The sequence below is a fragment of the Hemibagrus wyckioides genome, linkage group LG06 (genome assembly GCF_019097595.1).
Source record: "Hemibagrus wyckioides isolate EC202008001 linkage group LG06, SWU_Hwy_1.0, whole genome shotgun sequence".
In the NCBI taxonomy this organism is placed as follows: domain Eukaryota; kingdom Metazoa; phylum Chordata; class Actinopteri; order Siluriformes; family Bagridae; genus Hemibagrus; species Hemibagrus wyckioides.
The window spans coordinates 29,339,907-29,364,922 of NC_080715.1; the positions used below are offsets into that span (position 1 = coordinate 29,339,907).

Sequence of the window (25,016 nt, forward strand, 5' to 3'; positions counted from 1 at the left end):
CGTCTGTTGGATTGCACCACACAGGCCAGCCTTCGCTTCCCATGTGCATCAGTTAGCCTCGGCCGCCCATGACCCTGTCGCCGGTTCACCACTGTTCCTTCATTTGACCACTTTTGATAGATATTGACCACTGCAGGCCGGGAACACTGCACAAGAGCTACAGTTTTGCTGATGCTCTGATTCAATCTTCTAACCATCACAATTTGGCCCTTTGTCAAACTCGCTCAAATCCTTACACTTGTCCATTTTTCCTGCTTCTAAAACTTTGAGGACAAAATGATTTTGTCTGTTTTTGTTTTGATTGTTTTTGTCACAGCATTAACATGACTCAGAAATTACAGAATTTGACAAAACATTCATTGAATTTGTGTTTGTATTAGAAATAAACAAACGATTATATTGCAATGTAAATTCTATGATTTGAAACTAAACTGAAGACCAAATGATCCACTGTGGCGACCCCGAACAGGGAGCAGGTGAAAGAACAACAACATTCGAGGTTCATTTTATTGTATGTTTATACAAATTCAGGAAAGTCTTAACATCATTTAAGTTGTCTTTATTTGTCCCATATACATTACTGCACAGTGAAATTCTTTCTTTGCATATCCCATCCTAGGGGTTGCACAAGGTCAGCCATGATGCAGCGCCACTGGAGCAGGGAAGGTTGCCTTAAGAGCCCAACAGTGGCAGCTTGGCTGTATTGGGGCTTGAACCAGGCAACGACCCAGCACCTTAAACACTTGAGCTACCACCGCCCCATCTACCCTACACCCCTATATTTCTATCTAGTTTACTCCTAGCGGATCATCACCAGCACAACATTTCATACAGAAAGAAAAAGATTTCGCAGGATTTCGCATGTTAGCTTCATAAGGAACCTTCGAATTACCTTTAAACCTGTATTGTAGAGTTCTAGATGAATAAACATGAAGAACGCTTTGGGGTGTGGCCCTGTGTAGCACATCTGGGCTAGGAAAGTGGAAAGGCATTTTTACTAAATACTATTTTCATAAATGCTTCTCCATTTTTTAGAAACTCCGCTCCTGTTGTGCAAACACGTATTTAGAACACGGCGCATGCAGGCTGTAATTACAAAGGTGCTTCCTGCTTGCGTCATGGCATGATGAGTGAGCTATACTCAGTGGAATCCTGGCCAGTAGATGAAAACTAATGCTATGACACAGGCAAATCATCATATTACTCCAACTTCCAAGATGATTAACTCATCCCTAATCCCAGGTCTAGATGACACAGATCCCTGTTGGACAAAGAAATGAAACAGGAAGAAATTCAGACAAAAAAAAAAAAAGTAATTGTAATTTTTTTTTTCTTCAGGTATTTCCAGTCAGAGAAATTTGAGTGAAACAAGGATCATTGGCTTTAAATGGTTAGAGCATTATAGTATAGTTTTTCCAGCCAAACCATTAAAAACAAAACAGTTGCTGCATAGTTTACGTGATGATTTACTGCATTCAGAGGCTCCAGTGCAGTCAGTGGCGTCTGTCTGGGGACTGTTTCCTGGTAAAGGCCTAGGATTTAAATTTATGCAGTGATTTAGTGTAACTCCTGTATAATTCAGCTATAAATCTGTGACATTGTGTTTTTTTTTTTTTTAAATTGGATTCTTAAGAAATTCTTAAAAGATCTTATATAATATTAGCATACTGGTACAAATCAAGACAAAATTTGATTTTCATTTGCAAAGCTCTCTGCTCTGTTCTTCTTCTAGCCTTTAGGAATCCAACCCCATTGAAACACTAGGCTAAGGCACGAGCACAGCCATGTTTTTCCCTGCTGTGAAGAAAAACTGGAAAGAGTGCTGCAAGCACCAAGAAAACATTTGCTGACATCTTAAACAAAAGTGTTCTCTTCATTTTTTTTTTTTTTTTGCAAATCCTATCCTCACAAATGCTGACTGAGAAACAAGCTTTTGTTTATGTGTGCAGAGGGACGGCTTATTTTTGAAGAACACACTCTGGAACAGCGGTGCATGCCAGAACACGTCCAAGAATTCGCCTAAATGTTCATCGACTCACAAACACACTGCAACACCTGCAGTGTACTCTTCTATTTAATCACCTTGTTGTTTCCTGTAGTGCTCATTCGCTGTAAACCAGGGCTCGGCTCCCTCCCGGTTTACCCTGTAATGAAAGACCAGATGAAAGAGCCGGAACCCGTTCACAGGCACCATGAAACCTCATCAGAACAGCTTCCCTTCTGTAAGTGCTCATCTGAAAAAAAAAAAAAACACCCACAAACATTTTGCTAATTCAGGTTCAGCCTTATATTCTCCGTGCTACCAGTACATTGTATTTAAAATTGCCATAATTAAAAAACAAAGACAATCGTTTCATTCCGAACAAAGCCAAATCACATGGTCATAAATAGCAACTTCTTCTTACCTCCCTCAGGCTTTTAAGGAGATTTTTTTTTTAAAAGTTGCTTAAGTAGGAAAGCACAGACCAAGTTCCACTAAACGCAAAGCCAGAGGGAGAAAAGCTCATTAAGCGAACAGCCCTTGCTTGAAAGCTTGCTTGGCCGGGATTTACGTTCTCCAGCTGGGGACCCCTGGCACTCACCTTTGACCTTTCAGCTCCACCCAACCGTGAGGGGGGGGCTTAGGGTCTGGAGCCGAAGTGTGTGTGTGGGAATCAGAAGCGAGAAAGAGCTCTTTGGTTGAGAAAGAGCGCAGACAAAGAGGGGTTTTGTACTGGCCATCTTTTTCTTCAGATTGAGTTTCAGTGTCCGGTACACCTGAGAGGCCTCACTTCAACTGGTCATGCTACTGAAACACATCAAATGAAACTCTTTCATGATTTGTCTTTAGTTAACACTAAATTTATCCTGGGACAGACTAGATTACTCGGCAGCTTTTCTCTACAGGAACTATGCAGACGGGATAAAATGACATACTGTATGCCTGTTAAGAAAAGACGATTCGCATGGGATAATCGTTCTGTGAATAAATCACACATGGTTGTCGTCATAAAAATTCCAGGTGCACATGGTGGAGCAAGATGTGCTCGATCAGTAGTCAGCCACATGACCATAACATGTACGGCGCCTGTAGGCTATGTTTATCATTCTGTAGTTTAACCTTAATACATAGTTTTAATTTGGGTTTGGTGGAAGATGGTAAATGAGCTCTAACTAAAGTTTCTCCCTTCTGAAATAAAAAGCACAACATTTCCTTTCCCAGGGAATATGATGAAATCTTCAGCATTCAGACAGATCAAGTCAATTGGTCATTTTTTGGAATTTAAAATACGGCATAATCTTTCCAGAGGTATACACACTCATTCTGTAAAAAAAAAAATATTTAGTTATTACTTATTAGATTCAGAAGACTAAAATCTCAGAGCTAATAATTCCACTACCCTACCCTCCCCGCCATGTAAAGCTAATTGTAGTTTGCAGTAAATCGAATTCAAATTCCAGTTTAATTTGTGACTTTTCATATCTATACATAATACGCTATGTAGTGAAATGCTGTGTAATAAAATAGAATTGGTAAAAATAAAAGATATAAAAGGAATTCCTTAGAAAGACAATAAAAATTGAAAATACTTCAGATAGAAAAAGGAAGAAAGAATATGGAAAAATGCATATGTGAATGCAGATATGTTATAGAACAGTACGAATAGTATGAATCAAATCAGTTCATTTAACACAGCCTCTAATTTTGAAGGTATTACCTGCCGTGACTGCCACTTTAGATTTGGATGAAAAGGCATGGTAATGAATGACCAATGAATTAAGCATTGTATTTGACTCTCTCTCTCCATCTCTCTCTGTGATAGCACGAAACAAAAGGTGTTTTGTGCCACTTAAATGCTGAGCGAATTTTTTCTGCTTGTTTGCATAAGAGAGCCTGAAAAAGGTAACCTGCCCTTTGTGTTCTACTACAAACCGAGCCTATAAAGCCTCTTCTTATGTGTTTTTACCCTCTCTATCTCTGGACTAATGTTTGCTCTGGCGTCTGATTTGTTATATTCAGTCAACCTCAGAAATGAAGGGCTGGTCTAGCAGGTTTGTGAGCATGTTCTCCAGCAAAACTAGTGGTTTTAAGAGACGAAAAATGAAAAAGAAAGAGCATGTGCGTTATCTTGACTAAACGGCTGACCAAGCAGTACGCATGCCCAGGCAAAAGTGTAGACCTTTATAATCGTTTTTCCAAGTAAGCCAGCTACAGAACTGGTGTGTACATGAGAACACACAGCTCAAGGCCCGGAGGCTCGGCCTGTAGTCCCAATGTCACTGAAACAACACCGAGCACAACAGACATACTGTGCAACATGCCATGGTTGATATCTTATCTTCTTTCAGCACTCATCTCACCATTTTTGTGGAATAAAGTCATTAACACAATCGACATCAGATGGAAGAATATAAAGGCACCTGTACAATTAATTTAAATGATAGATAAATTGACAGAGGAAATTGCTCGGTTTTGCTCACAACCCAGCTCAGTTCAATAAGGCATTACAGTTCCAGTGAATAAAGTTTTAGTCATTTGCAAGCTTTGCAAATACAAAAGCTTGAGAACCCTGATAAGGCAGAAAGTGGTTGAAAATTGATATGGAAAGAGAATGAGATGGACTTCTTTTTGTCAAAAATGCCATTTTGTGTAGTGCTCGACTTTATTATTTCTTGATAAACCTATGTGAAATTTGAAATGTTTTATTTTATGCTGTACTGGATTAAGATAATAAAGTAATAAATCAACATACACTATATTGGCGAAAATATTGCCAAATCTTTGAATTCAGGGGTTGTTTTTCAGGGGTTGGGCTCGGCCCCTTAGTTCCAGTGAAAGGAACTCTTAATGCTTCAGCATACCAAGACATTTTGGACAATTTCATGCTCCCAACTTTGTGGGAACAGTTTGGGGATGACCCCTTCCTGTTCCAACATGACTGCACACCAGTGCACAAAGCAAGGTCCATAAAGACATGGATGAGCGAGTTTGGGGTGGAGAAATTGACTCGCCTGCACAGAGTCCTGTCTTGGTATGCTGAAGCCAAGGTATTGGCAAAGCCCAACCCCTGAAAAACAACACTGAATTCAATGGTCTGGAGGGTTGTTCCAAAACTTTTGGCAATATAGTGTAGATCCAGAAAATGCCAATGAGAGAGAACTGTGATTTTTTCCGATCAACTAATTCCTCTCTAAACAAATCTGTAAATATTGTAGTAGTTGGTCTAAGAAAAAAAATATCATTGTGTTACACAGCATTTAATGCTGTCCTCTTATACCATAAATAATTATACAGTGTCCTGTGATTGTGATTCTAAAGGTTTTCTAGTCCTGCATTAAAAGATTAGACAAAAGTTAAGCCAAAATCTGCATATTTCAGTCCATGACTAAGACAAATGACCAAACCAGAAAAGAGCTGGAGACAAAGCCATCTCTGAAGTGTGACCTCACTTATCACCACATGACCCTACAACATGTATAAACCAAAGACAACACCGGCGTCAGCCTGTTAAGTACTGGTCACTCTGAGAACATTTTAAAAATGGGGAAGAGGTCACTACAGAGCATTGCGCTAATGACTGTAACTTCCTGTTACAAAAAAAGTGACAGTTTGTGAAATGTGACGAATTTACAGAAACTATGTTTAGAAATCTGATGACGTTAATGTGCCGATGATTGATCTCAGTCTTTGTTTGAACTTAGAAAGATAGATTTCATTTTAATATAGAACTTAAATTTAGAATTTATAATAGAAACATTGGTATAAATAGCATTATTCACCAGTATGACATTCATGTCTTTGCTCAATTTACCTGAATTTAAACATGTTAGGTTTAATTAAATTGATACATGAACCTGGAATTTCCAAATTTGGCTCAGACAAATCTTCATCTATTAATCATGCTAGTTCAGCTAAGCAAATGATTCTCAGCCAAAGAGCCACTGCTGAGTCAAATCCAGAGCGTGGCTTTAATTAAACTCCTAATGAGCATCTCCTCTGAGCTCAGGAGTTCACATGAGGACACCTGCAGCTTTTCCAGCATCCAATTTATACAGACGAAAGATGTGAATATGGCTAACAATTAGCAAGCTAGCTGAGATTTTGGTTTATTTAAAAGATACTGTTTGTGGTTTTTATGTTGAATTAAGCTATATTAACTGTGGATATGAGTAAAAGAATTTTTTCTGACAAACAAAATGTCCTGATGTTTTTTTTTAAGATTCAGTTTTCATTTCCAAGGCAAGATCAAGCTGCAAAGACTCATTTTATACATTTTTATAATGTCAACAAAGTGCTGGAATGGCTTGGCTGCTTCTAGTCTCACAACCCATGAAGTACGGGAACATTGCAGTGCTTATCAACATCAACTCAGGAGAGTCAAATAATTATTTGCCCTCTGTGAAACCCTTCAACCCCCTTGAGACAGCTGGACCATGACCAGATGGACTGGTTGCCTTGTCAACGTTGCCTTCTTTCACAAGAAAGAAATGACCGAAACCAAAGCCTTTGACTCACTGCTCAGTCCCTCCTCTTTCTTTTTTTTTCTGCCCTCACACTTTGTCTCACTGAGTGTAGACTTGGGCTTTGGGACAAAAGTCTGTACAGACGTTGACGTCTTTCAGCTTCATTTTCCTCCAATTTCTCCACAGATTTATGAATGAACTTTGATTATTACAGACCTTCCAAAAAAATTGCAGTAGGTCAGAAACGGCGAAAAAAATTCCCAATGCAAGTGCCAAGGCACTAGTTAAGACATTTTAGGATTTATTTACTTAACCTACAGTCAATATACTGACAGGACAAATGATAATAGAATAATTTGACATAATTTCTGTAATAGTGATTGGTATTCACAAATCTGATTGTTTATACAATTTCTAAGACACAGATACCTCCAGTGACCTGTAGTTAAGTGCCCTTTTCATGCAGTGACTAATTATCATTTTGGGAACCGATTCACATGACCTCATATGTCCTAAAGTGACCCTAACCCGTGTTGAACACAATGACACAGTAGTGTGTAGGAGGCACATAGGACCAGTCATCACTCTCACTTCTCCTCATGCCTTTACATAGTTCATCTTAAGCAGAACATGATAACTGCTTCCTGTTCTTTCTTTCTTCCATTGTTGGTGTGAAGGTGTGAAGAAAATCCAGCTGTCTGGGAGCTCTAGATTTGTACCCGACTGCTTTTTGCTGTGTTTTTTCTCTCCCCACAGGAACTGCCTGCTGTCACTATGAAATAAAGGCTTAATAAATGCGGCGTAAAGCAGCACACGGCGTACGTGTTTAAAGAAACACCCTTACACTGCCAAACACAGTTTCACTAGAAACGGATTCGCTCAAGCCTACAACCACTTGTTTTTAAATGCATATAAAAAACCCTTCAGTTTTAATAGACTTCAGAACAACAAAAGGTGTCTTTATTTTGTTCGTTCTCTTTCTCTCTCTCTCTCTTGGCTCAGATTTGTGCTCGATTTACACCACAGCATGGGGTCAAGAGGAGCATTTTTTATACAGCTAACAAGTTAAAGACATCACAGACTTGTCATCAATTATTTATCCTCCCTGAGTTGGTGAGCATCCCAAATCTCTGGAGCTTTGGACAGAACAAATGTGTATCCTCTAGATATATTAATTACACCTCATTTGCACTGGATGGCAGCTGTTAACTTTTTCCATTCACCTGCAAATGAAGTGCTAAAAAGTAATTCAATTAAGCAAGCTTTAATATTTTCACTGACAATCAGTTGCTAGTTTTACTTTCATGCAAGATTTTCTTTTCCTCCTTTTTGTCCAAGTGAGAAAGCTACTGTGTTAGTGTATTTGTACATCCTGGAGTATGTGGGAGGACCAGATGGTGGTCGTCTACCACAAGTCTTTGGATGGAAACTGCGTTCAGCCGTCTGGCCCAGTGTTACTAGCATTCCATTTCCCCCCCCCTCCCCATGGTTTCTTTTGCACAGATGAAGCCAACGTTCCACTAGACCAAACAATGACTAGGATGTTTTTTTGTTGTCAAGTGTGTCTCAGACGTCTAGCATAAACACAAATCCTGTCTCTGCACAGTTTTACCTCCTGCTATTTCAAAACACTGCTTCACTATTACTCTTTTCTCTTGCATCCTCATATACAGTAGAATAGATTCATGTAGAGTTTCCTATGACATGAAGCAAACAAAAATGCATACGAATAGACAATGTGGGTGATATTCTTTCACCTTGATCACTGTATCTATCCAGTGGAATAAGCCATTTTAATGAAAAGATTAATCTTGATATATTTTCTGATATCTTTTGTTATTGCTGACGCTGAAGTACTGATGAAAGACTCTTACCGCCATGTCTAATATATCTTGTCTACCATGTCTTAGTAGTATGTCTTACCATTTTTTTAATAGTATCTAATTTTCCTTCGGCACTTTCTGTGTGGCCTAAACTTGTCTGTGAAAGTTAAGAGATAAACAATCTAGCAGCCAAAATGAAAACCACTGAGATCCGGCGGTTAGTTAGGATGAATGAATGCTTTAAATACATCGCTCACTTTAGTAAATGTGGTCTTTCTTTCTCATGTGAGCTTCATATCCACTCCCAAAACCTGTTCATATCTCTATAGACAGCATTATCTATTCATGTTTTTGTATTCACTCTCATTTCTACTCTGAAGCCTACTGTTTTACATTTCAACTTGTTTTTTTCCTTCACAAAGTAAGTTTGCTTGGCCAACCATGACCTTTCACCTCTGACCGCTCAAGCAGAGCATTTCTGTGGCTAAACAAACAGTACGGCTTGATGAATTCTCCAGGTCCCTGGTCTAGAGGCAGCCTCGCTAACCCTGATCCTGATCTTTACTATATTCTGAGGACCTAAAAACATTGATCTCAGATCAGTAATTCATTCTAGTATTGATTGTGGAGCTTTCATGGCCTTTTTTGGTGTGGAATAGCATGTGCAATATTTAGCATGTGGCTTGGAAAGGATTGTTGCTATGGATATGGGATAATTTTTGCATTTTTTCATCAAAAATAAATGAATATTTGAGAATGTTAAACATCTGATTTTCTCTCCAGGTTTCCATTCTGGATTTTTCCCAAAGAACACATAGACCATTATTCTATCATCTGAAAAAAACCCCACTAAAAATACTGAAACAAAGACAAACCAAACAAAAACCACTGTTTGAAGTCACGATATATGATCATCATACATCACTGACTCATCTTCCTTTCATCTCATGTTGACTCGTCACCTTTTCTCTAGAGTTAACTGAAAGCAGACACCACAGATCCTCCATCATTAACTCATAATAAACCCAACAGAAAAGAAGTTATTTGGCAAGTTTATCAGTCACCACCCACGTCTTTATGGTGTCTGCGAGTACAAGGTGTGAAGCTTTCGATACCAATGAGTTCTGAAGCTGTTCTTCTGCTAATAGCTTTGCACCATCACACCCAAGCGAGAACGGTTTCCAGTGGAAAAAAGCTCACACAGATAAGTGTGAGAAGCTACAGTTACTTGATGGATTTCACAAATGGTCTGCTTTCTGTGCCATTTCACACACCGGGTTCTACCCAACACCAAGGTCAGAGCAAGATACAGTACAGAGCAAAAGTAGGCTTAGAACTTTTTTCTGAGCCAGTATTATCTTGAAATCTAAAATTTAATTCCATGAAATTGTGGATTCCATTACACCACATTTTTTATATTAAAGCCAATAGATTTTACCAGAGCACAAAGTATTTAATATTTATTTATATTTCTAAAAGAAAAAACAATCATGTAAAAGTGACTTGATTTTTTTTAAAGAAATATAAATAAATATAAATATTAAATAAATATAAAATATAAAATTTTATTTAAATTAGCTAACAGACATAGCAACAACAATCACTGTATCAAGTTAGCTAGCTACTAGTTACATACATGATTATAAACGCATGATTATACATGTGGGTTTGTTGGTCAGGTTTGCACAAACTTTTGATCATATAGTGTATACAATGTTTGCTTGTGGATATAAGGAGCTGCATTCAGTGGGATGGATGGATGCTAGTTAGCTAACTATGCAGCTAGTTACATGTAAGAATTTAAGACAGACTAACTAACAGACATAGCGACAAACAACATTTTACCAAGTTAGCTAGCCATATACATATATATAAATATATATATATATATATATATATATATATATATGTGCACTTGGCTAGTTACATAACTGTTATTAAACACCTCCCTCAGATAGAACCTCCCTAGAACATATTTGCATTAGTTTTCTTGTGGGCTGTTATAAAGTAATTCCACTTTTTCACTCACCACTTTTACGGAAATTAATTAGCAATATCGCGGCAGTGCATTTTTTGTGTCTTGCAGGCTCTCTTCTACCGCATGTTAGCATTGCCCCATGTATTTCTTTAAAAGTTAAAAGACAATCACTGAATGAATTACATCATCAATAGGAGTTTCCCTGTTTTGCAAGATCCTTTTTTACTTTCAAATGTGCCCTGGAGCACTTGGTGCACAATGACACTTGGTAAAGTGTTCACTTGCTATATATTCTATTCAGAGGTAGATTGCTTGATAGGATATGAGAAGTGATGTATTAGGATAATGTATCAATACAATGGATTTTGAAAACGAGGAACTATTATACTACTGTACTTGTAAATGTCATTATACTCTTCTCTTGTTAATAGAAAATAGGTCTAGACCTTTTGAGAACTCCATACATTACGGGAACAAATAAATAGAGAAGCAGAATTTAGGAAATTTTGGGATTCCCACTATGGAAGTGAAAAAAGAATAAATCAAAAGACCTTCACTTTCGACAATTCACTCTCTACTGAGGCTTCGGTGCTTCAGATGTAAGCAAATGTCCTGCACTAGTGTAGAGCACTAGAGTGAATAGAGAAGGTGGAGGAGGGATGAAAACAACCAGCACTGGAGCCTCACAGAGGGAGAGACTGAGACACAATGAATGACTATGAGTAATGGAAAGACAAGGCAACAAAAAGTCTGCTCCATTTCCATGAGAAAGAAGATGAGGAATAGAAGGAAGAAATCAGTCACGCCTTAGTTGCTGCCTCAGGAAAAGTGGAATGGTGCTTGCTGGTCAGAGCTGACATCGAATTCCTTACAATTTTACTAAAGATAAAATAAGTACTTTTTTATTAAAGTATAATTGTACAAATAATGCAAAGTTCTACGAGGGAAATGAAAATCATGCCACAACTTGCTTTTCTTTAGTCACTAAAAATTAATAAAATACAACAAACCAAACAAATTCCCCAAATTTCCCTTGGGGGTTAATTAAGTCTGTCCATCCATCCTTCCATCCATCCATCCATCCATCCATCTATGCATCCATCCATCCATCCATCCATCTATGCATCCATCAGTCCATCCACCTATCCATCCATCCATCCATCTATCCATCCACCCAGCCTCCGACACATCTATCCATCCACCCAGCCTCCGACACATCCATCCATCCACCCAGCCTCCGACACATCCATCCATCCACCCAGCCTCCGACACATCCATCCATCCATGCTTTGTGCACAGCTGCAATGTCATGCTGGAACAGTGTTTGAGTCTTTTAGCTTCAGTGTAGGTTAGTGTGTCCAGGTGTTTCGCTTGTTTACTTTCCTTAGGTAATTATCACATTTTTATAAGTTTGTGATGTAATCAAGATTTGGGAAGTCCAGGAATGCATTTTGTTGCTGCTTTTGTGTCCTTCTTGGCTATCCCTGCCCATTAATATGCCTCATTTAAGACATTCCATCTTGTCCATCCTTGCTTTTTTAACCACTCCGCTCTCCAAACAGGTTCCCATTAATTTCTACAATTTCATGCTCCCACACAAAACATCTCTTTTCCACACACACAGAGCTCAGATTTCAACTCCCAACTGCTCTCTCACTCAGAGGGTGTGTGTACAAATTAGCTCATGCCCTAGGATACAAAACTACCATTATGGAGGTGATGTGATAAACCACACCATTTCATTTAATTTGTTCTCACTCTCTCAGAGATTGTGCAGAATTATTATGTATTCATCCTACTATGTTGTATGTCAGGTTTTAAACATTTTGGGGGCATGCTGTTATGGGGGTATGGCGTGATGCAGCTAGCAATGAATTTACTGTTACTACCACAACACTGAATCATTTACAGATCTATTACAGCTCTTTAACTATTTAACTCTGTAATTTTTAGTAAATATGCCACTGCGCATATTTCTGCTTTTCATCGGCTTTGTACATGTACTTTGCACAATGACAATAAAGTTGAATCTAATCTAATCTAATCTAATCTAATCTAATCTAATCTAATCTAATCTAATCTAATCTAATCTAATTTAACCATTTGCAGTTACATTAAACAAGCATTTGCCAAATAAATTATATCTAGTTATCACTTATGTATAACAGTTTCACCAGCTTCTTTTTTCTTTCTAAAATACACAGCTTGTCATGTTACTAAGTAGTCCTTCTGTCTTAAGACTTAAGGAACACCTTTACGGACAGCAGAGACTCCAAATAAATGTCTTCTTATAGAAAACCTCAGTATATCAATCAATTACTCATCTTATAATCTTATTTTTGGAGCATTTACAATACAATCCAAGACCCTGTGTTAATTGTTGCTATAGAAACAATCAAGTCCATAGTCTTCTGCTATAGTAAATTAATCGACATGTTCTGACCAATTAGAGTAAAGAATTGAGCAACACTGTGGTTTTGACAAGTTGAGGCTAATATCAGAGATGGTATTATTTCAAATGATTAGCAATTCGCTGATAGACAACATGGAGGAAGTGTTGTCTTGTCTTTCCCTCATCTTCTTTGCTCCTTCTGTTCTTGTTTCAGAGCCTGTGTTCCCTCTCTCTGGCTCTGCAGCGCTGCTCGCGTAGCCTGTGTTTGAAGCCACTTCCGTTATCGGATTAAATTCGAAATTCATCTTTCCACAAACGATGCTGATTCTGATCTTTTCTTCCCCCCGTTCATTTCAAATAGATTAATTATGCTCTTTCGGTGAGAGTGGGAGGAGAGCGTGCTGCGGGCTGGAAGATGGATAGGCTTGAGTGGAATATTCCAGAAGCTTCCGTTTCTGTTTCTGGACTACAGTGAGCGGGAGAACAAACGCATTAATCAGACGTGTCACTGATCCACCAATGAGGGCTTGTTGAGAAAATGACACACACACACACACACACACATGATTTTGCTGAAATACAGATGAAAAAGCAACATAATTTGTGTTACCAAGGTGTCGAACCACCCTGAGTCATCAGAATAGCTTGGCACAGAATCTACAGATCTATTGTATATATTTGTATAGACATTGTCTCAAAGCAGATTTATAGAAGTATAGCAACATAGAGGAAGAAAAAATTCTAAAGTTTAAAGTAAATATTTTATCCCTATTTTATCCCTAATGAGCAAGCCTGAGGCAACAGTGGCAAGGGAAAAACTCCCTGAGATGATATGAGCAAGAAACCTTGAGAGGAACCAGGCTCAGAAGGGATCCTCATCCTCATTTGGGTGACACTGGACAGTAATCATCATGATGTACATCATTTATATCATTCATTGAGGCACTATGTCCTGAAAATTGGGGCGGAGTCATCTTGGAATAGACCACTCCCATCATTGCTCCCATTATTTTGCTTTGATTTACAATAACTTCTGTATGCATGGAGATAAGTAGCAAAAATGCTAGCATAACATAACATAACATAACATAACATAACATAACATAACATAACATAACATAACATAACATAACATAACATAACATAACATAACATTCCTTTAATTTGTCATATATCTCGCTGTAATGATATAATCTGTCACCAAGATTAATCTGCTCCATGCTTGCTTGAGATTTCCCTCTCAGATTCTTCAAACATCCTATCCTAGTCCTTCATCCTAGGATGCCTGGATAGCTTTGCTGTGTGCTTATGCTATTTAAAAACTAGAAGTCTAAATAAGGTTAATCTGATCCTAGAACTATCTTCACCTCATCAACAGACTGTAAGCTGCAACTGACTGCTGCCAATCTGTGTCATGATGGATGATGTTTGCTCACACCAAGCTCTCTAATCACCTTGGCGTGTTACGGCACGCGTCTACACTGCACGCTAAGTGCTAACAACTAAAACAGAGGTTCAAAGGTAAACCCAAAAGGCTGATTTATAACTCAGTACAGAATGATAACATGCTGTTTTGGAGAATTTTGTATCTAAAACCTAACACTAACAGTGAATAAAAGCTATGTAGTTACATACCCTGTCTTGTTTCCATGTAATATTGCTACAGCTAGCTTTTCTTGGCTAAAGAAGTCACTCAGGGCTAAATCAAATGTAACTCAGTGTGGTTTCTAAACCCTGGGGCAAACCCAGCGATGTTGTGGTTGAAAAATGTTGTTAATTATTTAACACGCATTCATATCCAGAAAGCTTTTCAGAGGTCAGAGGCAAAAAGACTAGGAGTCATGTCCCATAGTCAGCCAGTTACAAGAAAAAATAAAATAAAATAAATTAATTAAAATAATAATCATAAATAAATAATAATAATCATAAATAAAATAAAATAAAACAAATAAAATAAAATAATCTACTATCAACAAAACGTCTTTTCCTGTATTTAAAGCAGTTTAAGTTTAAGTAAATAATTCTGTGCAATAAATTAATGCTGTTGTGTGTCATAGGAAAGTATTTAAGTTTGTACCATTTGTTGAAATGAGCTCACGTGTTCAAGCTGTCTGCTCAGCGGGAATTATTTACTCTGCTTTGTTAAAAAACTCCTTATGGCACAATGATGGATGGATGGATGGATGAAGGCATACACCATCTCAGGCAGCATCTGGAAAGTTTATTTCAGCCTCAGTCCGGAGTCTGGATTAGACTATTTGAGCTGCTTTGCATATATCCCACTGAACTCTAAACTAACTGAGTGGTTAAGGAGAGTAATGTGCAACACGTGGCTCAGAATTCAACAGAATTCAGTCGGCCACAGCGAATATATTTGCAGTGAAAAACATAAATCAACTATCTAGTCTGAAATAGGTTTCTATTTCTCACAATCCACTCCATCATCTAGTCACCAGAAAAAGTTATTTATACTTTTTAACTGAAGCTTTGCCTGAAGATTTGATTTCTTGCTGGAAATTAAGAATCCTGGTGATAATATTATATGCATGGTAAACACCACTAAACATTCTGACTGGTAGAAAATGTATGAGGGGAAACCTTTCACATTTCTGTTTATTAGAAACAATTAGTGAAAATATTGGTGTATAGAAAATGACAGTAGAGCTGCAGGAGTTATATGACAGCGCTAGAGAAGGGTTAAATTACATTTTTGAGCATTTTTATTATCGAATTATAGAACGGTTTATTGACTCTGAATCTGAGAGAAATGTACATTTTTGTTTTCTTTTCTTTTTGGTTTAGCTTGGCTTCACACACTTCTACACATAATTAAACACCAACAACAATAACGTCGAAAATTGACTGAGGTATGTAAAGGTAGAATTGAAAACATGTTCATGAGACTCTTTCATTTTGAGGTCAGAAGTAAGGCAACAGAAAAAGGTACAACATTTTCTGTAGCTCTACAGCTCTGTCCTTTGGCTCAGTTTAAATCTACCAACATTGCAGCCCAAAATATACATTATGTTTGGCTCTGTTCCTGCAGTTGGATCAGTTCCTGATTAAATGGCTTTCTCTCTGGAATAAAAACTGCACTGAGGTTCGATTGGAACCGGATCAGGATTCTTTCAGATCGGTTGTTTTGCTCCAAACCTGAGTGTGATCACTGCGTTTTCACCTACAAAAATGAACCGCACTTATGGGAGAAAAAAAACCCATAGGTGACCGTTAAACTTTAAATTCCTTAACGCTAAAAATCTTAGCAATTGATTTTGTATAACGGCACAGGAGGCCCGAGTTTGCTGTTTTCCTCTAAAGATGTAAAGTAAAAGTAACATTTCATTCATTCTGAGGCCACCATCTAGAGAAACCTGAGTTCTCCGAAAGCCATTAGTAATTGTCTCGGGCTAGCGGAGGGTGGTGAATACTGATGAACAGATCAAATTGAGAGGAGGGAGTGAATGTATGACTCCCACATGGGATTGTAAGATGGAGACTTCAGTGGGGAGGGGACTGATTCAAACTCATTTACTGGAGATTTTTACTTCTCTGTGTCCTATTCCCAGTAGGAACCTCTGTGTGTCTGCCTACCTCGACCCCAACACACACACACACACACACACACCTTCCCCCATACTACACTTTCTGGATCAAGTCACCCTTCCCCCTCTCAAGGGAAATGTAAACACACACACCCCATTTGGCTCTCTCTCTCTCTCTCTCTCTCTCACAGTCACCACATTTGAATTAGAGGAGCTGGAGAGGGCCAGAGGCCAGGAGTTGATTGACATGCAAGCTGCTTTCACCCCCAATGGATCCTGAGATTAGATAATGTGCTCTTGCATTTCCATTCCATTTTATATGTGGAATTGCTTCATAGCATTAACTATTAGAATTTAGACAAGAGGTCTGAACATGTGTAAAGATGCCTTTGCTGGGAAAATACACACACACACACACACACACAAACACAGTACATACAGTAAGGGCTTGTATTTATATCACTACAAAGAACAAGAGTGTTTGTGTGATTTGGGAAAAGGGAGGAGAAGCAAACTCTCGTACACAAAAGTATACACGCTGGATCTATTTGAAAGGCCGACAAAACAATGAAAGCTTTTCAGGAGAAAGAGTGGCAGAAAGGTTCATTGTGGATGGACACACACACACACACATTTAACTTGTCCTTTCGACAACTGTCCAGTAACTTTACAGAAGTACAGAAATATAGAATAATAATAAAGTTAAGTTACTATTTTATTCCTAACATTTATCCCCAATGAGCAAGCCTGAGGCGATGGTGACGAGGAAAAACTCCCTCAGATGATATAAGGAAGAAACCTTGAGACTCATTTGAGTGACACTGGACAGTAAATGATATAAAATAATGTCCTTTCTTCAAAAGTTTATATTCACTTGCGCAACCAAGAGCTCCGGAGGAACTAATAGGTCAGTGTAGTCTCTGAGTTCATTATAGACTTCATTATAATTCCTTCCTAAAGAAAGCTGACTGATGCAACAGCAGTTCAAATATACATATTTATATCCTCTAGTTCATAGCTTTATGGGCTTCACCTCTTATACGCCAATGGACCCATTACTCAATGAAAGGACTAAAAAGCTGCTAAAGCTTAATGTCTGTTCATCCTGCTTCACATTTAATTAAATTTTTCAATTCAATTGTATTTGTGTAGTACTTTTAATGATGGACATTGTCTCAAAGCAGCTTTACAGAAGCATAGAAACATAGAAAAAATGATAAAGTTTAAAGTTAAGTTACATTCATCTGTAACATTTATCCCTACTAAGCAAGCCTGATTTACCAGATTGTTTTACCATGCTGACACATAGCCACATTTCCTATATATTACCTTGCAATTATCAACTTTATTTTTATTCATTTTTTAATGAGTGAAGATCCACTGGACAACTGACCATGAGGCAGGAATTCAACCTGTTCAGTTTAGGGCACCGTTTACACACACATTCACACCTTGGACCATTGTAGTGTATCAAACAGACTTACGGCCATGTTTTTGTGAGGGAACCCTTGAGAACCTTGATGAAACCCACAACACACAGGGCACATGCATAACATATCTATCACATAGAGAGTAACCTGAGATCAGGATCGAACCAGAGACCCTAGAGCTGATGAAATATATCCCATGAGTTTGATTATAGCGTCTGATGAAATCGATGGATTAGGAAACTGTCTGTGGGATCAACGTATGCTCATTTTACAAATGGCTTTATTCCTATGCACTTTGATGTAGCATGCTTAATGGTTAACCACTCAGAATGAAGAAAGCCACAAAAAAGGAGAGAGGTGGAGTCAGAAGTTTCTTACAAGTTTCACCGTGTCACACTTTGTTCTAGCAAACATCGTCTGGCTAATAATAAACACTTACGCAACCGTCGCAGTTCAGAGAACGCTCGGCTAAAAGATAACAGGAATTGCGTGGAGGGATGTTTTTTTTCCAATGAAATATTCACACATGTTTTTAGGAACCTGGTATGCCTTTGTTAGCATGACCTTAGGTTAATTATATGGCACAAAGGAAGCTTGTGTGAACGCTGTAAACTGGCTAGGGCTTTAAAAACAAAACATAACAAAAACAAACGCCACCTACATTAACCACAAAATGAATACGTTGAAAGGGTCCTATTTTGCAACAGCATTGCATTTCATCCAAAACGCAGATTTTGGATTCTATTTTTTTTAAGCTTATAATAAACTTTTAGGCAATTTTTGCAAACAGTATGAATTTGAGAGCTTGTAAGGAAACAAAACACATCAATTCTAAAAGAATTTCATTCTATATCATAGAAAGTGTAGCAATATCATTTAAACGTGATAATCTGCAAACAACTATATAAACAATATATAAAAACAAACAGAATGATAGCACAGTTCCAACCGTCATTAAGATTGACCAAATACTGATATGCAAAATGATTCAACGAAGAGAATATGAAAGCTTTAAAAATAAAATCTGCATCCTTTTTTTTAATTAATTTTTTTTTTTAGCATCCGTTCTCGCTCATGAGGAGCGAATACATATAAGTATATATTTAGTCAGTGTTAACAGTGATATAGTTATTCATTGGTTCTGGATTCAGGTGAAGAGGTTCATTGACTACATAAAAGAAAGCGCATGCTAAAAGCAGATTATCACATGTGAAGCTCTTGAGTCATATGCCATATCATTATGGTCCCTGAATGAGTCATTTCCCAAAGGCTCCGAGGTGCCCTCCGATGGCTCTGAGACTGGCCGAGTTTAGAGGATCGATCTTCATGAAAGTTTAATGCACAGAGGTTCCCTAAATGTCTGCTTCTCTATCAGATTCACCAACCCCCCCCCCCCAAACAGCAACCCCCTTACCAAAAACATCGCTATCAAATTAAGACGCCAAACTGCTCCTGCCTGATTATCTGCCGCTCATCAAAAACGAACCCCCCCCCAACCATTAACAGATGTTTTGCTACAGTTCATGGCTGCGGAAAGTCATTTCTTTGCCACTTAGAGTGACTTTGTTAATTAAGAAATTAGCTTGGCAGAGTGCCTGTAGGCAAATAATTAGCGTCTGAGTCATTTATTTATTTTTTTTTAGATTTATTCGAGTGCTGGTGTGCAACGTGAAGCCAGGTTGCGGCCTTGCATGACTGTGCAGGTATTTTAAATGACAGTCTTTGCACAGTCAGCTCTCTTTCTTATTTTTTTTTATTTTTTTCACTGCAACCTATTACGTGGAATTACATGGAGACTGAAACACACCTTTGTTCCTTTGACAGAGTGGATATCTGTCAAGCAAGACCACAAAATTGAAGCTAATGGGATGACTGCTAATGATATCTCTCTCTCTCTGTCTCTCTCTCTCGCTCTGTGTTTCTGAGTCAGTCAGCTGCAGCCAAATCTGTCTCTCCTAGAAACTGCCAGAACTTTTACAAGTGGTTCAAACCATTCCAATCCAAATTCGAGGGTGTTTGTGAGAGAAGACAGACTGCAAGGGAAAAAAAATAACATCCATAAAATGACTTGATAAAGCCCAAATGATACAAATGATGTGGACTTGTATTTCCATCAACAGTGAATTGTACAATTTGAAAAACATCTTTTATATCCTTTGTTTGTCACCTATACATTGCAGCACAGTGAAATTCTTTCTTTACTTTGGGGGTTAGGGTCAGAGCACAGGGTCAGTCATGATCATATCCTACCAAGAATTTAACTGGATGAACACAAGTAGTATAGGAAGTTGAATTTTTTTCTTGGAATTGCAAACATGAAAATTACATTTAGAAGATCTCCCAAATTCCCAGGTAGAGGAATGTTTCACACTTGTAATTTAGAAGCAGGGTTAGCACCATTTTTTTCTGAAGCAGGGTGAACAGTTTAGGAAACCAAGATGTTCAAGATGTTCAATATGACAAGATGTTCAGTAACATACACCCAATTAAGACTTAACAATGCATCCTTCGTATCATGTTAAAACCAGCAAGTAGCAACAGTTCAGCATCAGAAGACAAAATGCCAAACATTATAGAAGTGTGCTGGAAATACATGACATAGAAAAATTTGTGTAAATGTGGTTGTGTGCTGTTTTTTAAATATGCAAATAATAAGAAGGTTAATCCAGGGTGTAGGAGTGTACAATGTGAAACAACAAGCAAAATAACCCAGGATTCCCGTTACCCGGATGTTAGTGACCCGGGGTTAAGAATTTCATGTGTAGAAAGCCCTTTTAAGTACTACTGAGACTAATAATAACTGATATGCTCAAACAACAACAACAGGCCCAAATGACAGACACATACAGCCAACATTTCAGTTCCCAACATGTCTACACAGCTGATAATGCTAACACCCAACACTTAACTCCCAAGCTGAGCCATGCTGGGAAGCTGCAATGTAACAAGAATGTAGACTAGCTGGTGGCCTTCAAGGACGACAAACCCTTTTCAGAGCAGGATATAAAGTAAATATGTGGTGCGGCAAGGAGCCTGGGAACCTGTGAAGTGCAACATAGATTAAAAAAAACACACACAAAAGGATCATATCCAGCTTATAATAGTAGACCTGAGCTGGCCCTTTAAACTACTGATTCGAAAAAACCAACACGTGTCGGTCATTACATGTGTCCCAGGATGTAATTATGTGTTACATTGACAAAATAATGGCTGCAAGCATTAAATAGACTTTAGGCTCCATGTTAGGTTAGTCCTGTTCACCATCCCCCATCACTCTATTGACCTCAGCTTTTTTTCCCCCTACCATCTTATCACAAAAGAAGCCACAAGCTGGTGGAAGCTTCACAAATTTTAAACCAATTTGCCAAAAAGTAAGTAATATTGTGAATAGTTTGCATATTTGCATCAGCTACTGCCGCAGAATTTTCCAGAAAAACAGAGATGAACGTTCCTTCCGGAAAAATCTGCGGTATTTTGTTTTGAAATCCAGACTTTTTGTCAGCAATTTAAATTTGAAGGTACACAATAAAATGAGTGGGTAGAATCCAAAGCAATAAAAAAAGAGACTCGAAACAGTAAAGACATCAGATACAAAGCATTTTCTCAATATATTTTTAATTGAAAAATACTTCAGAATTCATCTTTTGACTGTGTAATACAATAATCTTGAGTTTTGCAATACAGTGTTGAAACTCTACTGGTTTTGGTAAGGAAAAGTGCTAAGTGGTGGACTGAGGTTGCAAGCACGGTAATGGTAAGCACCGTCCACCACACATCATGTTCTTAACTGACTTCATAAGCCTGGATGTGTACGCCAAGTCCATGACTTTATGTTACCATAAAGTCTCAAACTCCCAAAAATCAGGCCTAAACTGTTAACCTTCAGTCTCACACAGGTCAGAACCAATCCCAAATGGAGTTACTCGTAAAGGATTTAGGCAACATTATTATTGTGATACACACAGTAACGCTTCGAGCCGGTCGTCAAGAGAGAAGAGAGAGAGAGAAAAAAAAAAAATCAAGCATTCCACGAACCAAAACAGTAGCGTTCGTAATTCTTCACAGTGCTAAAGTAGAGAGCTCCTTCAGTATTACGACGAGGCTACTTGCACAGTAAGTCAACAGCAGCAGAAAAGGGAACCAGCCCTTTTTTCATAGTAACAAGTCAATTATCAAGTTTTTTTTTTATTTTCCTGTAAGTTCACTGTGGTTCCAAACCACCCAGCAAGCCATACAGAGTCAACATAAATCCAACTGAAAACAAACAAACTGCCCAAATCAATCAATAATCCAAGCGGTGCGTCGCTGTGTTGGCACGTGACGATGGGCCCCAGGCTTGCAGAAAGGCATGAATGAGGGGGAAGAGTTCCTTGTAGCAAACATGGGTTATCGCTTCTTTTTCTGCTTTAGGGCTTTTCTTCGCTTTACGATCATCTCGTACAGTTTGTCCATACCTTCGTGAAGCCCTTCGCCGATGATGGCACAAGCGGGCTGAACGTGGTATGCGGTGGACGGGGTCAACTCATTGAGTGCCAGCTGCTTCTCTATGTCGGCCACGGGCAGAGACCTGGGCAGGTCCTGCTTGTTGGCGATGACCAGCAGCGGCGTTCCTTGGTTCTCTGCAAATTTGGTAACCTTGTGCAGCTCGGTCTTGGCCTCCTCGAGCCGGTCTACATCCACCGAGTCTACCACGTAGATGATGCCATCTGTGCAGCGGCTGTACGACTTCCAGAGCGGACGGAGCTTCTCTTGGCCACCGACGTCCCAGAAATGACAGCTGATGCCCTTCGCTGCACCATTGCTCAGCTTGATCTTCTCCGTGTTGAAACCGATCGTGGGTACAGTGTTCACAAACTCATTGAACTTCAGCCTGTAGAGGACGGTCGTCTTGCCGGCCGAGTCCAGCCCCAGCATCACGATGTGGAGGGACTGGAAGGCGGATATGTTGGAAAAGCTGTTCCCCATTTCTTTTCACTGTCCTCTGATAGTACCTGACAGGAATGGTTCAGTAGTAGCTGTTCAGCAGCAGTAGTCTTAACCGCTTTTGGCTTTGGATGAGGCGGTCATAAGAAGATGCCCAAGACAGAGGTGGTAAAAATGTTCCTTAAAAAGTCCTTAGTCCTTGTAGACACACCGTTCCTTTGACAGTATAGAAATTATTTCATGAACATTTGCATTCACCTCCATGAACAGGTTAAAACGCCATCTTTCCTTTTCCAGCCGGACCGGTTCCTTCTCCAGATCACTCCATATTATATAAAAACTCGCTCTTTTTCTTAAACATGATGCCTTTAAAATGGAAAAATATCGTCCTCATGTGGACTAAATCCAAAACAAAAAAATAATAATAATAACCCGTGGTTCCTGTAAACGAACAAGCAGTAGATAAATCAGTAGTCGGAGCACACACAGCGCGTCTCAGCACCACCTCAAGAAATGAATGCTGAGAACTGCATAGCGGCGAAAGGGCTTTCGGAGGCCCCGCCCACATGCGCCTCCAAACACAAACGCGCGTGAGTGACACTCTAAGATCGTCTCATGATTGGTCCAGACACCGCTTGTTTTTTTCCCCCTCCAGCCCGCCTCTACGCCCCGCCCACTGCCGTCGCCTAGCTGCACCATTTCCCCTCAGTGAAACACAGCACGTTAGCAAATAAACAGACATTCACAGTGGATGAGTCAGGAGCTTTTCCGTTCCGTCTAAAATCACTAAATGTCTCCTGAATGTTTATCTAGTGATAATGTGGATCATATTTAAACAACGAGCCTTTCTTTCTTGACCTTTGAGACTCACTCCACTGTCAAACTTTTCTTGAGTAGTTTACTAACTACAGGCTCTGAGGAAAACTCTGATAAACCACCTAGGCTTGCTTTACATCCCATATAAGTATTATAACAACACACACGTTATTAATAATAAAGTTATCTGAATAGTAGGATGAGTAATATACAAGCCTGCAGCGCCACCTGCTGTCAAAGCCTGTTGTGAGACTTAAACAGCAGTATTAAGATACACGATAAGTCTGTAAAGACTTGAACATCAATCCAGTTCAGTTCATTTTATTTGTATAGCGCCTTTTACAATGGACGTTGTCTCAAAGCAGCTTTACAAAAGTAGAGAGAAACAGAGAAAGGAGAAAAATAAGTATGTTATAAGGTGTGCTGTTATAGAACAATACTCAATTGCAGTGATGCAGACATGGATAGCCTAATGTTAAAGTGCTTTGTTCCTTTTATTCTGCAGGTTTGACAATTATTACATTTTTTTAATTTATCAACAAACAACATGTCTTGCTTTCACTTTTTTATAGCTACGGTGAACGTTGAGGAACGTCTGCGAGACCAGTTAGTTCCTGTTATTCCCTGAGATACAGGATCTAAACAGTAGTTCTTCACCAGTCTTCACTTGTTTTTCTTTCTCTTAAAATACACAGCTTGTCATTTTACACAGTCCTCCATCTTGAAGAATTTCCAGTTTCGGAAAACTTACTGGTCCTGACATAACAGACTCTTTCTGTAAACAGTAAATAAACAAGTCCTTACAGATTCCCCATATTATATTCATCATATTAAATATTTTTCTTTGTTTAATAACAGCATGTTTTTTTTTTTTATTGAACAAATTGTTCCTGTGGAAACTATAAGGTATTATAATGAAAGCATAAATATAACCATGACTTGCCAGAGCTGCTGGTATAGAGACTTAATCAACTTCTGACCTGAGATTCATGAGTTGAAGTGTGCTGTGAAATATATCATTTTAATCTGCTGCTAGTCTGATATTTAATGTGATACACACCATTAAAAGTGTATATGTTTGTGCTGTGGTTATATTACGGGAGAGCTGAGAGTTTCAGGGAGAGGTTTCGATTGGCCATTGGATTGCTTTTGTAAAGCAGGCATCTCTGACCAAAGCCTACACTTATAGTCGCTGTTACTGATTACTCTGATACTTCAGCACCACCCACCACATTAGGAAGGATGAGAGTCCATTAGGAGACATACTCAGCAAACAGCAGGGTAAAAAAAAGGTATGCAGTCTTAGAGATATTAAAGTTGGCTTTTAACAAAAACAGATCATGAACCAAGACCAGTTTTCATTGAGCAAGCGTGTGTCTGCTATTGCTATCTGCTATGTTTTTAAATATACTGACACTTACACAAATATGACTGTATCATAGTATACCACTGTTCATTATCATCATCATCATTATTATGATCACCATAAATAAGGAGAATAAATAAATACATTTTTACTAACAAAACTGCATAAAATTAAAGTGTAAGCTTCATGTCATAAAATAAAATAAAATAATAATTTACAACAAAATCTAACATATTCGACTATTATTATTATTATTATTATTATTATTATTATTATTATTATTATTATTATTATTATTATTA

The 25,016-nt window shown here is 38.4% G+C and overlaps 1 protein-coding gene and 1 long non-coding RNA gene across 2 annotated transcripts; both read right to left on the bottom strand.

Annotated features, from left to right (window-relative positions):
- Positions 1–537: 537 nt before the first annotated feature.
- On the bottom strand, positions 538–14,362 carry LOC131354102 (uncharacterized). The gene is made up of 4 exons (XR_009204698.1): positions 14,273–14,362; positions 2,083–2,234; positions 1,459–1,532; positions 538–1,261 (listed from the first exon to the last, which is right to left on the bottom strand). It is a non-coding gene; the product is annotated as an uncharacterized LOC131354102 (long non-coding RNA).
- A 6,845-nt stretch (positions 14,363–21,207) lies between these two features.
- arl4cb (ADP-ribosylation factor-like 4Cb) lies at positions 21,208–23,056 on the bottom strand. Its single transcript, XM_058393431.1, has one exon. The coding sequence runs from the start codon at positions 22,572–22,574 to the stop codon at positions 21,996–21,998; it is 579 nt and encodes a 192-aa protein (XP_058249414.1). The 5' UTR covers positions 22,575–23,056; the 3' UTR covers positions 21,208–21,995.
- Positions 23,057–25,016: the final 1,960 nt, after the last annotated feature.